The sequence below is a fragment of the Hemitrygon akajei genome, chromosome 2 (genome assembly GCF_048418815.1).
Source record: "Hemitrygon akajei chromosome 2, sHemAka1.3, whole genome shotgun sequence".
NCBI classification, from domain to species: Eukaryota; Metazoa; Chordata; class Chondrichthyes; order Myliobatiformes; family Dasyatidae; genus Hemitrygon; species Hemitrygon akajei.
The window spans coordinates 86,093,873-86,109,834 of NC_133125.1; the positions used below are offsets into that span (position 1 = coordinate 86,093,873).

The 15,962-nt window shown below is 40.8% G+C and overlaps 1 protein-coding gene across 3 annotated transcripts in view; it reads right to left on the reverse strand.

Annotated features, from left to right (window-relative positions):
• LOC140714318 (contactin-associated protein-like 5) overlaps nucleotides 1-15,962 on the reverse strand; it is a 1,338,796-nt gene that overhangs the window by 689,634 nt on the left and 633,200 nt on the right. For all 3 annotated transcript variants that reach the window (XM_073025479.1, XM_073025472.1, XM_073025488.1), the window contains exon 7: nucleotides 8,171-8,314. In XM_073025479.1, coding sequence (XP_072881580.1) covers nucleotides 8,171-8,314 — 144 coding nt within the window. The remainder of the gene's footprint in view (nucleotides 1-8,170; nucleotides 8,315-15,962) is intronic.

Here is a 15,962-nt window from a genome sequence, read left to right on the forward strand (position 1 = left end):
AAAAGGCCAGAGGGCCGACTCAGTGCTGTATTGCTAAATAAATAAATCATGGAGAAAGTTTCTATGGAAACATGATGGGCCAAAGGACACATACCGTACTGGTCTATGTTCTGTTTTATGTTCTATAGATCTCTAGAGGGACTGCAACAACGGACACATACTGTACTGGTCTATGTTCTGTTTTATGTTCTATAGATCTCTAGTGAGACTGCAACAAAGGACACATACCATACTGGTCTATGTTCTGTTTCATGTTCTATAGATCGCTAGAGGGACTGCAACAACGGACACATACCGTACTGGTCTATGTTCTGTTTTATGTTCTATAGATCTCTAGTGAGACTGCAACAAAGGACACATACCGTACTGGTCTATGTTCTGTTTCATGTTCTATAGATCGCTAGAGGGACTGCAACAACGGACACATACCGTACTGGTCTATGTTCTGTTTTATGTTCTATAGATCTCTAGTGAGACTGCAACAAAGGACACATACCGTACTGGTCTATGTTCTGTTTTATGTTCTATAGATCTCTAGTGAGACTGCAACAAAGGACACATACCATACTGGTCTATGTTCTGTTTCATGTTCTATAGATCGCTAGAGGGACTGCAACAACGGACACATACCGTACTGGTCTATGTTCTGTTTTATGTTCTATAGATCTCTAGTGAGACTGCAACAACGGACACATACTGTACTGGTCTATGTTCTGTTTTATGTTCTATAGATCTCTAGTGAGACTGCAACAACGGACACATACCGTACTGGTCTATGTTCTGTTTTATGTTCTATAGATCTCTAGTGAGACTGCAACAAAGGACACATACTGTACTGGTCTATGTTCTGTTTTATGTTCTATAGATCTCTAGTGAGACTGCAACAACGGACACATACTGTACTGGTCTATGTTCTGTTTTATGTTCTATAGATCGCTAGAGGGACTGCAACATAGGACACATACCGTACTGGTCTATGTTCTGTTTTATGTTCCATAGATCTCTAGTGAGACTGCAACAACGGACACATACTGTACTGGTCTATGTTCTGTTTTATGTTCTATAGATCTCTAGTGAGACTGCAACAATGGACACATACCGTACTGGTCTATGTTCTGTTTCATGTTCTATAGATCGCTAGAGGGACTGCAACAACGGACACATACCGTACTGGTCTATGTTCTGTTTTATGTTCTATAGATCGCTAGAGGGACTGCAACAAAGGACACATACCGTACTGGTCTATGTTCTGTTTTATGTTCTATAGATCTCTAGTGAGACTGCAACAACGGACACATACTGTACTGGTCTATGTTCTGTTTTATGTTCTATAGATCGCTAGAGGGACTGCAACAAAGGACACATACCGTACTGGTCTATGTTCTGTTTTATGTTCTATAGATCTCTAGTGAGACTGCAACAAAGGACACATACCGTACTGGTCTATGTTCTGTTTCATGTTCTATAGATCGCTAGAGGGACTGCAACAAAGGACACATACCGTACTGGTCTATGTTCTGTTTTATGTTCTATAGATCTCTAGTGAGACTGCAACAAAGGACACATACTGTACTGGTCTATGTTCTGTTTCATGTTCTATAGATCGCTAGAGGGACTGCAACAACGGACACATACCGTACTGGTCTATGTTCTGTTTTATGTTCTATAGATCTCTAGTGAGACTGCAACAAAGGACACATACCGTACTGGTCTATGTTCTGTTTTATGTTCTATAGATCTCTAGTGAGACTGCAACAAAGGACACCTACCGTACTGGTCTATGTTCTGTTTTATGTTCTATAGATCTCTAGTGAGACTGCAACAACGGACACATACTGTACTGGTCTATGTTCTGTTTTATGTTCTATAGATCGCTAGAGGGACTGCAACAAAGGACACATACCGTACTGGTCTATGTTCTGTTTTATGTTCTATAGATCTCTAGTGAGACTGCAACAAAGGACACATACCGTACTGGTCTATGTTCTGTTTTATGTTCTATAGATCTCTAGTGAGACTGCAACAAAGGACACATACTGTACTGGTCTATGTTCTGTTTTATGTTCTATAGATCGCTAGAGGGACTGCAACAAAGGACACATACCGTACTGGTCTATGTTCTGTTTTATGTTCTATAGATCTCTAGTGAGACTGCAACAACGGACACATACCGTACTGGTCTATGTTCTGTTTTATGTTCTATAGATCGCTAGAGGGACTGCAACAAAGGACACATACTGTACTGGTCTATGTTCTGTTTTATGTTCTATAGATCGCTAGAGGGACTGCAACAAAGGACACATACCGTACTGGTCTATGTTCTGTTTTATGTTCTATAGATCTCTAGTGAGACTGCAACAAAGGACACATACTGTACTGGTCTATGTTCTGTTTTATGTTCTATAGATCTCTAGTGAGACTGCAACAAAGGACACATACTGTACTGGTCTATGTTCTGTTTTATGTTCTATAGATCTCTAGTGAGACTGCAACAACGGACACATACTGTACTGGTCTATGTTCTGTTTTATGTTCTATAGATCGCTAGTGAGACTGCAACAAAGGACACATACCGTACTGGTCTATGTTCTGTTTTATGTTCTATAGATCTACAGAGAGACTGCAACAAAGGACACATACCGTACTGGTCTATGTTCTGTTTTATGTTCTATAGATCTCTAGAGGGACTGCAACAAAGGGCAGATGTTGTAGTGGTCTATGTTCTGCTTTGTTCTATACTTCACTAGTGAAACTGAAACAAAGAGGAACATGGAAACATTAAAGAATCTGTACGAAGGCCTGGATAATGGTGTATTTCCCACAGCAGAGTTCAATAACGTGAACGAACGTTGATGAATTGGAGAAAGAGGTGACCACCTTTTTCACCTCAAGAGCCATGATGTGTACCTTTATCACTTCTAAGTGTTACCTAGGTGAACAGGTGATGTACCTCCATGTCAACATGAATGCAAACGATAAACCTGGAAGAGGGGATGTGTTTCTGTTGACCGATGTGACATAATGATCCAGACCTGTATCATGAACATCTATGCTTTCAACAACATGACTAATATAAGGATCTAATACTAAGATGAAAAAGTAAGACTGTATTCAAGAAAAGAGTAACAAGTCACATGTGTGTCCTTTTCTAATAACCTCTCAGCATGCTGTCAGGATGCCTGATGTGAATAGAGTATAAGAAGATCACAAGAGATTTGATGTGTTGGTCTTCCAAATGATTCCATTTCTCCTGCAGACTGCAGCTAACTAGTTGAAGAACACAAAGGAATGCCAGATGCTAACAAAGGCAGACCTATTGAGGGAAGGTATGCTTAACTCCGTTAGAACCGTTTATTGGAATGAACAGCCATTAAGGTTCACTTTTATCATCTTTTTCAGCAGCTGCCTGAGACTTCAAACAGATGAATCACGGGTTATGTTAATGGTTTTCTAATGACCAAGTCCACCCTGACCTCAGGAATAGACAGCTTGCCACCTGCTCTCTGATACACCACTAATGAAATGCATATATTCAGCAAGTACTTCCCTGAGTGACCTCTTCTGTTTTAACCTGACAAATTTCATTTAAATAGTGCTTTATTTTAAGTCAGGCTTTACCACAGTTTTAAATGGGAAGTAAATGGACATAAATTTAATGAGTGGTGGAGTCTCTCTCCATTCACCAATGTTCTCCAGCCTCTTCCATCTACATGCTTAATAACATCTAGAATACTCAGCTATGTGAGAAACATCTCTTAAAAAGTTTAATTGGTAAAGGAGCACAGTCAAAAGCCCTTGCAGACCAACGAGCCTCTGCCATTGTGACCAATTAACCTACTAGCCTCTATGCCTTTGGAATGTGGGAGGAAGCTCGTGCAGTTACGGGGAGAAGGTACGAACTCCTTACAGTGGTGAAATTGTACCTGGGTCATCGGCACTGCAATTGCATTACACTACCCATTACCCCACTGTGCTGCCATAGTTACCACAGAAATGTACAGTAGGACATTAGTTGCAGAGAAATGGCAGAAGGAGTTTAATTCAGCTGTGAGTAGTGTCGCACTTTGAGACATCAAATGTACAGGGGCAGCACAAAATTTATAGCTGGACCCCTAACAGCATTTGTCTACAGGTGTCCAAGTCCATAGCTCCCTGGAAGTTGCTGCATATATTGATAGGCTGGTATAGCAGGTGTATGGCGTGCTTGCCTTTAGTAGGTGAGACACTGAGTTCAAGATTCCGAATTACAGTATGTTGCAACTTTATAAAACTTTACTTAGGCTGCACCTGGAGTATTGCATTCAGTTCTGGTCACCACAATATGGGATGGATGCTGAGGCATTGGAGAAGGTACAGAGGGGGTTTGCCAAGATTCTGCCTGGATCAGGGGACATGTGCTATAATGAGAGGTTGGGCAGACTTGTGTTTTTTTCTCAGGAGCAGCAGAGGTTGAGGCAAAACATGATAGAAGTTCATAAGTTTGTGAGAGCTGGTATCTTTTTTACTTGGGTTACAGTGTCTAATCCCAGAATTTAAGGTGAAGGGGAAGGTTGAAAGGAGATATTTGGAGCAAGTTTTTTTTTACAGAGAGTGAGAAGCGGCTAGAATGCCCTGCCATGGGTGGCAGTGGAAGCAAATACGACAGGGACACTTTTCCAGGTTTACTATCACTGACATATGTTCTGAAATTTGTTGTTGACATTTAAGAAGGTCTTGGGTAGGCACATGAATGCACAGAGAACAGAGGGTAATGAGCGTTGTGTAGGCAGATGAGATTCATTTAGTTATGCAGTTAAGTGCTAATTCAGTTAGTTTAGCACAACATTGTGGAACAAAGGGCCCGTTTCTGTGTTTTACTGTTCGTTGTTTTACATTACTGATCATGTACCATTGTGTAGTTGAATACAGGAGGAGAGCAATTACATTGGAGAGGGTGTAGAATGGATCAGGATGTTGCTAAGCATGCAATGTTTTGGGATAAAAGAAGTTGATAGGTTTGGTCTGTTTTCCAGAGCAGGTGGCAAGGTCCTGACACAAAACAATGAATGGCAAAAGTAGGATACATAGCAAGAAGCATTTCCCAAACACAGGATTCTGCAGATGCTGGAAATCCAGAGCAACATATGCACAAAATGCTGGAAGAACTCAGCACGTCAGGCAGCATCTGCAGTACTGTGCAGAAGTCTTGGACACCATGGGGGAGGGTGTATTTGTGTATATATATAAACATGGCATTGAAACTCTGCTTGGTTTCAGTCACAAGTATAAAGTAAGTAGAACAGGGTATTAAGCACATAGCTTATTTTAAGGTGACGAGAAGCAGTTTAGAGGGTTCATGAGGAAGAATTTTATTCACACAGGAATTGTTTGCAATCTGAAATGTACTGCCTGAGAGGTTGGCAGAAACACTTAAGAAGCATCTGGACAAGCTTTTGAATTATCATGGTACAGCAGGCTATGAACAAAGTGCTACTAAATGTAGTTAGTATAGTTGAGAGAACTTGATGGTTGGTTCAAGGGCCCTTTTCTCTGCTCTATAGCTCTATGAATGTAGGTGATGGTGTTCCTATAATATACCAGATCTGTAATCTTGGGGATGTGGCTACAGGGTAAGGAGCTGGCACCATGTGCTTGGTATGTTAAGGCAATGGATATTACTGTAAAGTAAATACGTCAAACCACTAGCCATTTTTTGCTTGAAACTTAAATTTGGACAATTAGCATGTACACTGGTATATTAATCTAATGAAATTAGGCTTCATGTAATGTAATTAAACAAGTAATTAACAAAATTACTTGTTTCAGTAATGGTGGGTACAAAACCACTGGATATTCGTAAAACTTCTGGTATACAAATAAGCTTTAAGGAAGGGACTATGCCATCCTTACCTGGCCTCAGTAACATTTAACTCTGAAGCTTTTGATGCTCTGAAATGACTCAATAAAGAAATGGCCTAATTTCTGCTCCTATGTCTTGTGGTCGGGTGGTCTTGACTGCACAAGCAAAAAGCAATCTGTTGGAGGAACTCTGTGGGCTGAGACCCAAAGCATCAGAAATTCCTCTTCCTCCAAGGTGCTGCTCAACCAGCTGAGTTCGTCCAGCTGCCTGTTCTCTGATCTGATTTGACCTTGTCAGGACCTGAGTAAAGGGACAATTAGGCATGGAGAATAACATCTAGTTTTGACAAGGTAGTTGAATATAAAGATTAGTAGAGCTGGCACCATAGCATTCAAGTCAGTCTCATTTTGTTCCATTTCTCATCCATTGACAAAGGTTATTATTAACTGCCACCATATTATACATACAGTGCAAATGATGGAGAGACAAATTTCTAGCCCAAAGGTTTTAATTATTCATAATTAAATATTAATAATTACAAGCTTCAACTCACTGAGAGCCGCACGCTCTGAGGTGCTGTCTTTGAGATGAAATGTCAGATTGAGGCTTTATCTAACCTTTTGAAGAAAAACAGAAGTTGTTCCTTTGTTTTTCTCTTTCTGTCCCTCCTCCTCCCCTCCCCCCCTTAAATCATATATGATCCTTGGAGGTTACAAAGGATTAGATGTCAAGATGGTTTCCCCAGTGAGAGAATCTCAATTGAGGTGATATGGTTACAAGATCACAGTCATCATTTAAAATGGTGTAGAGACTGAAGAAGATTCTTACATAGAAAAGAACCTTAAATGGGTAAGCTTTGGGATTCAATTTCCACAGCTGTGTTATGTAGGTAAGAACCTTACATAAGTTTAAAGGTAAAGAGCTGAAGAAAAAGAAATCAGAAAGGAGAGGGGAGTGGACCATGGAAGAAAGGGAAGGAAGAGGGACACCAGAGGGAAGGGATAGGCAAGTGAGAAGGGGTAAGAGGGGAGCTAACCCTTTATCCTTTCCATCTATCACCTCCCAGCTTCTCATTTCATTCGCCCTCCCTCACCACTGACCTACCTTCCCCCTCACCTTGTTTCACCTCTCATCTTCCAGTTTGTACTCCTTCCCCTCCCCACCTTCTTATTCTGGCATTTTTCCTCTTCCTTTCCAGTCCTTAAGAAGGGTCTCAGCCTGAAACATTGGCTCGTCATCCATCTCCATAGATGCTGCCTGATCTGATGAGTCTTCCAGCATTTTGTGTGTGTTCCTCTGGATTTCCAGCATCTGCAAATTCTCTTGTTTTTCTTTAATTTAAATCAATGAGTAAGCATCTTGAGGGAGAAATTAATAGGGAAGATCTTTAAAACTTACATTATCAATGGGATGGAAAGGAATGTCTTATAAAGAAACCATTATGGAGAAGCTACTGTTAATGGTGAGGATGTGAATGTGACGGATGTGGTGAGGACCTACAGGTATCTGGGGATGCACCTGAATGACAGATGTGAGTGGAGCACCAACACAGAGGCTGTGTACAAGAAGGGCCAGAGTCACCTCGACTTCCTGAGGAGACTGAGGTCCTCTCCTTCACATGTTCTACCAGTCTGTTGTCACCAGTACAATCTTCTATGTGGTGATGTGCTAGAGCAATGGCATCAACACGGGTGATGCCAACAGGCTCAATAAACTGATTAGAAAGGCTGGTCTGTTATAAGAGTCAAACTGGACACACTGGAGGCTTTGGTAGAACAAAGGAGCCTACGGAAACCCTGGCAATTCTGGACAATGTTTCTCACCCTCTGCATGCCATCTTGGCTGAACAAAGGGGCACTTGTGGTAATAGACTAAGATAACTGTGCTGCTCCAAAATCCACTGTATGAGGTCATTCTTACCCTTGGCCATTAGGCTCTATAATGAGTCAACCTATAGCCGGGGAAGTGATGACCCCCTCCTGTGAGACTGTTTGAGGTAACTTATTTTTTATTCTTTCTTACTTCTCTTCTAATATTTGTATATCTGTACACTTGTAATGCTACTGTGACACTGTAATTTCCTTTGGGATCAATAAAGTATCTATCTATCTATCTATAAGAGGTAGGTGAGAACGAGATCATTTGTAAAGGAACAAGTTAATTGTGCAAAATGGGCTTCAACAAATTTTCAATTAAGGAGGCCATTATAATGTGAGACATTTAGGCAAGGCATTGATCTTATTTCACTGGATCACAAATCCATCCACGCACTTAGCCAGCTGATTCTATCTCCACTATCCTTCACAGTTATCATTGTTTCTAAGATCTTACCACAATGTGTATCTGAGGTTTGTGTCGCTTGGCCAGATCAATAATGTTCACTCCATTGTAATAGAGATTTTCAATACAGCCATGGAAGTTCTTCCTCGGAGATGGCATCGACTTTCCCGGAATTGGCATCCCTCCAATGCTGAGCTGCAAGTGAAAAGTCACATAAAATCACGCACAGTCATAATCACACTGATTAAGATACTGTATCTGCCAACAATTCAGAGACTTAGGAACAGGCCTTCAACAACTAAAAAAGGAGGCGATTGATGGCTAATGCTGTCAATGATAGAACATAGAACATAAAAGAGTGCAACACAGGAGCAGTCCCTTCCGCCCACAATGCTGTGCCAAACCAATTACATTAGTAATCAAATGGCCAGCTAAACTAATCTTTTCCGCCTACACAATGTCCATATCCTTCCATTTTCCTCACATTCATGTGCCTATCTAAACATCTCTTCGAAGTCTTTAATGTATCTTGGTCTACCTGGTACAATTATTCCAAGCACACACCATACTGTGTTTAAAAAAAAAACACAAAAAAAACCAAAAAAAAACTATTCCTCACACCTCCTTTGAAATTACCCTCTCTCATCTTAAAATGTAAGCCTTAAGTAATAATTTATTACTTATTTATTTGTTATTATTTGATGTTTCTGTAATTGCCCAGTTTGCCTTATGTACGGTACATTGGCTGTTTGTCCATCTTTGTTTGTGTATAGTGTCTCATGTTTCCATTGTTTCTTTGTATCTTCTGTGGATGCCCACAAGGAAATGAGTCTCGAGGTAGTTGCTGACATATACATAGTTTGATAACAAATTTACTTTGAACTTCAATGTGTCAGCAACTTCAGGGAATGTCTTTGCCTAGATCAAGGAGAGAGGGAATACAAAGTACAATTGGAAGAGTAAGGCACTCATGGTGTATGCTTTGACATGATGACATAATTCAAGCTATGAAAGTCCTCACAATGGAAATTCTGAACTATGCTATGAAATAAAATATTTGAAATGTAAAGAAGAAATAATAGAAAGGTTCTTGATATAAAATTCAGGATATGATGTTATGATACAAAACACAATTAAGGAGACAGCTACAGAATATGCCTCTTCTCAGAGGGTAGTGAATCTCAGGAATTCTCTGCCTCTGATGATGGTGGAAGGCAGAGGATTAGATATACTTGTAAAATTAGATGAGCTTCCCCCAGATGCTCCCACATTCCAAAGACGTACTGGTTAGTAGATTACTTTGTCATTGTAGATTGTTCTGTGATGAGGCTGGTGTTAAATAGGTTCGAACACTGCAGCTTCTCCAGGGCCAACCAGAAGTGTGTTGTTTGTCTTTTTTTTTATTGCAAGACACTGCTGGACATAAAGAATTTCAAGTACTTCAGGTCTACCCCATCAGCAAGTTGCTGTTGGTGGAGCAGCTGAAGAGCAGGACATTATTGTTGTCTGCTACAGAAAGCCATTGGAGACAGTGTGCGAAGGTGTTGTGCAGTGTAACAGTGAGTGATTGTCTTGGACATATTTCTTGTAATTGCAAGGCTCTGTTGGACATTGTAGACCTCCGTGTGTCCAGTTGACTGGATTTTTGGCAAGACCAATGGTGGGGGGAGCTGTGAGGCCTCAGTGGTAGCGCAGACAAAGCTTCATATCGCAGGCTCGCCTATTGCAGCTGCCCAGGAGAGGAAAGCTGGAGTCCTTTGGCGCGACTTCCATGATGGATTGGAGGCTGACCCCTTCCATTGGTGCTGCTGTCCAGTACTTGCTCGGTAGAGGACAAGCTAATTGTCTGCAAGTGTGTGTCTGTGAACTGACCAGGGCTTGTTCTTGCCCACAACATCAATGTGCCATCAATTTACAGGACCTGTCACTTAGGAACTTGGGCTATATTATAACTCTGTGTCTGTGTGTGTGTGTGTGTGTGTGTGTGTGTGTGTGTGTGTGTGTGTGTGTGTGTGTGTGTGTGTGTGTGTGTGTGTGTGTGTGTGTGTGTGTGTGTGTGTGTGTGTGTGTGTGTGTGTGGCTATATGTGCCTTATGCTGTGCATGACTGTTTTACTGTGTTTTGTACCTTGGTCCTGGAGGAATGCTGCTTCATTTGGCTCTATTTATGTATGAATGAATGATAATTAAACTTGTATCTGAGCTTGAACTTAAAATGTAACTATTGAGCATTATGAGAGAAATTTAAGCCTGTCTGGCATCATCATCATTGAGACTTATGAACCTTCATTAACTTAGCAGCAGCGGTAGCTCCTTTGCTTCAAGTAGGCTTAGGCTAGTGCTAAACAACTGTCTAAATAAGCTAAAATAAACACCTTAGGCATGTACTCTATAATAAGCTTTAATTTCTTCAAGGGCTGCTTACAACATCAAGATCCTTCTTTAAAAAGTAAACCAATCTATTGAGAAGATATAGTGATTCCATCAGAAAAAAATGGTTTTGTTTAAATAATGCAGATGACAACATACAGATGAAGTTTGTTGAGCTGACTTGCTGAGCCCACCAGTGTGAGGAAGATGAGATTGTTTCAGCCAGGCTTTCAGCTGTTAATCAAGAGTACTTCCATGTCTGTCATCATTGTTAATTAAACTGCCTTCACCTACCATCAGTTCTTTATCCCAATATATCAACAAGATAAAGCTATGAAAAATGGTAAGTGGATGAAAGGATAAAAAGAGTGAAACTTTACAAGGCATTGCTCAAGATTCAAGATTGGTTAATGTTATTTGGAATACACAGGTGTAAACAAAAACAAAATAATTGTTACTTCAGACTGTGCAGTACAGAAAGGAACACCATAAGATAAAAAACACAATAGTAATAAAAAAAAACAATAACAAGATAGCAAGATAGCTTATATACATAGATTGATTGTACAACATGTCTCTAAAGCCCTGTTTGGCACAGAATAGTCTGTACATAAGGTGACTGACAGGAAATGATAAAGTAGTTGTAGTTGGGGATGTGGATGGGTGGAGGTGGTGATCAGATTTATTGCTTGGGGAAAGTGACTGTTTTGGAGTCTGGTGGCCCTAACATGGATGCTACGTAGCTCCTCCCTATTGGGAGTGAGACTGACAGTCCATGAGCAGGATGCGTGGGATCCTTCATGATGTTACTGGCCATTTTCTGGCACCTTTCCATATATATGTCATTGATGGTGGGTAGGCGATGCCAGTGATGCAATGGGCAGTTTTGACTGTCCACAGCAGAGTCTTCCTGTGTCTTTGCTGTTGCTTTGCTCATACTTACGTGCTCAATGGCAGTGCCAATGCTTTTTTGTTTGCCGCTAGGGGGAGGGGCCGCTTACGCACGGGAGGGAGGGGAACTGGGGGGGGTGGACTTTGGAGTTCTAACATTTAATTGTTGTCCATTCTTTGGGGCCACTCCACTGTTATTGTGGATGGTTACAAAGAAAAGCATTTCAGTATGTATATTGTATACATTTCCATGACATGAAATGTACCTTTTGAACCTATAGAATATTGCAAAGCCTAGTCTATGACCAGAGTGCACATTCTCAGTATAGAGAGGTGTCCTTTTAGAACAGATGAGAGGAAATTTCATGCACCAGAGAGTGGTGGATCTGTGGAATTCATTGCCACAGATGACTTTGGAGGCCAAATCATTAGATATGCATAAAGTGGAGGTTGATATGTTCTTGATTAGTAGGGGTGTCAAAGGTTAGGAGGAGAAGGCCAGAGACTGGGGTTGAGGTGAATAATAAATCAGACATGATGGAATGACAGTGCAGACTCAATGGGCTGAATGGCCTAATAATGCTCCTATGTCTTATGTTCTTATGGAAGGCAGCCATTCATTCCATTTGGTCAATTGTTGTTCTTTCATTGAACATGGCTCTAAGCAGGTCCTTCAATGCATCATATTTATCATACTGGCACAAATACTACAGTAGTGTGGGAGCTAGTGCAATGCTATTACAGTGCCAGTGATTGGCATTTGGGGTTCAATTCCCACCCCTTTTGGTAAGGAGTTTGTATGTACTCCCTCTGACCCCATTGCTTTCCTCTGAGTGCTCTGTTTTCCTCCCACCTTCCAAAGAAGAGACTTCTCTTCTTCCAAAGATGTACGGGTTAGGGTTAGTAAGTTGTGGGCATGCTGTTTTGGTGCCAGAACTAACTAGGTGTCTAACTTTGTTTTCAGATCCCTTTTGAAAGGTCCCTTTAACTTCCCTAAGATCATAAATCACAAGAAGCATAACCTCTGGGGAGTAGTGTCTCACTTATTCCCCAAATCCCGCCCTCCGTGCTTGCTTGATCAGTGGTGAGCAGGAAGCCAATGCTATGGGTGTATATTCATGTCATATGGATTTAGCGGAGACAAAAGATACTTTGGTCTCTGGAAACTGGATAGTTTGGAGACCATTTTTTTTACTGCTAATTCAATAGAATTTCATTTAATCCAGATTTTATCCTGCAATTGAACATTCCCACCAGTCTTGTTCCCACACTTGTTTCCGAGGGGGAGACAAGCTAATGTCTCTTCATATTGGACTCTGGCTAACTCTGTGATTTTTGTTTTTTTTTGCAGGATGTCCAATTTAGTTTCAGTATGGAACACAACCAATAAACAAACACCAAAAATCTGAATTCTAATTTATTGACATGATTGCTTTTGACTGCACTTTGATTCAGAGTTTCTTAGAAGAAATATTCAATATGATGGGCTCGTTTATGTATAATTTCGACAATGCCGTTAAGCGATAATTTATGTGAGTAAGCCCATTTCATGGGTTGACCTACTTTTCAGTTAGACATGTTAAATCTTCAGAAACATCCTACACTGGGCCGCTTTTCATTCAGGTGGACTAATCCTGATTGTGGGTGGCCTAATTTGTGATTTTGTTTTTTATTCAAATTTATGTTGCAAAATTACACACAGATGTCACACTTCCAACACATACCTTTCTGGTATTCAGTTCATTTTCCAATCTTACACATCTGTTTGTCCTTTCATCCATTTGCTCATCCACACCTATAGAACCATGGAGTCATACAGTAATAAGACAGTCCTTTTGGCCCATCTCATCTATGCAGAACTACTCTTCCTAGTCCCATCAACCCGCACTTGGACCATAGCCCTCCATATCCCTCCCATCTGTGTACTTATCCAAACTTCCCTTAAATGTTGCAATTGGACTCACGTCCATCACTACCACTGGCAGATCTATCTATCGATCTATCGCTACCTCTTTTTTCTCTCTCCTGCCCAGCTCTCAATCCTCAACAATGGTGCCTTGTAACTCTCCCTCTATACTGATGACTGCTTGACCAGATTCTGCTCAGGTTCCATCTACACCGCTGTGGTGGGCTGCATCTCAAGCTGGAGCACGGGAGGCAGATGGAGAGCCTACAGACATGGTATCATGATAACAACCCCAATGCCAAGGGCTATGGGTAAGCTAGGTAATTTCTAAAGTACGTACATATTCAGCACAGCATTGTGGGCCGAATGGCCTGTATTGTGCTGTAGGTTTTCTATGTTTCTAGAAGTGAACGTCAGAAATAGCCTCTCATGGTCCAACTATGCAGAAGGTGTGACTAAGAAAGCACACCATTGCTGGCCTCTACTTCCTCACGAAGTTAAAGAAATTTGGCACGTCACCTTTGACCCTCACCAATTTTTATAGATGCACCATAGAAAACATTTTATCTGGATGCATCTCGGTTTGGTATGGAAACTGATCTGCACTTGATTGCAAGAAACTGGAGTTGTGGACACAGATAGGGAAGCATGGTAGTGCAGCGGTTAACATAGAACTTTACAGCGCCATTGATCAGGGTTCATTTCCTACCCCGGTCTGTGAGGAGCTTGTATGTTCTCTCCATGCCTGCATGCATTTCCTTCAGATGTTTTGGTTTCTTCCCACATTCAAAGACGTGGTTTCATAAGCTATGTTGACACCAGAAGCCCAGTGACACGTGTGGGCTTGCCTACAGTGCATCCCCAGACTGTGTTCCTTGTTGACTCAATGTATTTCACTGTTTGGTGTGCTGTTTCAATGTACATATGATAAATAAAGCTTATCTAATCTAATCTAATATACTCTGTCTACACTTCTTGCTGCCTCAGTCAAGCAGCAACATAATGAAAGACCCCATCCAGCCAGGACATTCTCTCTTCTCTCCCACCCATTGGGCAGGAGGTACAAAAATCTGAAAGCACATGCCTCCAGGCTCAAGAACAGCTTCTATCCCACTGTTATAAGACTACTGAGAACAATAAAATGGACTCATAACGTATCTCATTTTATAATATATTTCATATATATAATACATATAATATATATTTCATAATATATTTTCATTTATATTTATCATTATTATTGTTATGAGCAGAGAGACAACATCTGCTGGAAGTAAATTCCTTGTATGTGCATAGGTACTTGGCAATTAAAGTCTGATTCTGATTCTGATTTAGGGCTTGTGCCTTATTGTCTGCCTACACTGCTCTTTCTCTGTACCCTTCCCTCTATCTCTATCACTTTACAAACAGTACTACTCTGCAGTCAACATGTCCCTTTAAAATGCTTTCAAGCCAACAATATAAACATATTACATCAGATGTTAATGGTTCGTCAGCCCAGTGAGGTGAAAGCTCGACGCGATTATTGAGAGCAAGGAGGTATGTTAAATGACTAATGTAGTCTGGTAAATGCATTGCCAACCCAAGTCATCTATATGATAGTTGTGAAATGCAGGCATAACTCAGCAGGAAATCAATGATCACTGTCTCTGACTTCCTTTATTCATCCCGCAATATGAATGGGGAAGATAACCTCTTCTAGAAAAAGGTATCTGTGCAGTTGGTTATTCTCAGTTGACATGCTAACTGCTCTTCGAGTGCCCGTCAGCTCTGCAAGGTACAGATCACATTCACCCTTGTTGTCAAAGGTCTGATAATGCTTCCTAGTTACCTGGCTCAACTGTTAACTACTGTGGTAATCTCAGTCTTGATCAACATGTTGGGAACAAGTTTTACTGCTAAAAGAAAAATAGAAGTGGCTATCTGAGGATGAAGTTTTCTGTGGATGAAGTTTCTATGAAAGGACATAGAAAGCTGGCCTTTCAGATTAATAGGTCCATGACAATGGTTATGCTCCACAAGTATCTACTCCAACCCTTTTTCATTCAATATGCATCTTGTTTCTTCCTCAAAGTTAGAGGAACAGAGGGAGAGTGGAACATAGATAAGGAGAAGGGTAAAGAAAGTGGGGGTGGGAAAATGAGAGAGGGGGGAGAGAGATAGTGTAAAAACGATAGTGATGGAAGTAGAAATAGATAGATACATAATGGCTATGCATGGTTAGATGACTAGATAGATGACAGTTGCATGGATAGATGGCTAGATGGATAAAGGGAGAAACACAGGAGACTGCAGATCCGAAGTAAAACAAACTACGGGAGGAACTCCATGCTGGGTAGGGAAATGAATAGATGAGGTTTTTGGTTCAAGACCTTTCATCTAGACTGGGTAGATAGACAGACAACAGACAAATAAAGACAAAAATAGAAAGAATTAACAGTTGAACTGTGCCATCCATACCAGACATTTTCTCTTCTCCCCGCACCCGTAGAGCGGAAGATACGAAAGCTGAAAGTATATACCACCAGTTTCAAGGACAGCTTCTATCCTGCTGTTATAAGATGGTCCCCTAGTATGATAAAATGGATCCTTGACCTCACAATCTACCTGATTATGACTTTACACATTGTTTGCCTGCACTATATTTTCAATAAAACTGTAACACTTTACTTTGCAT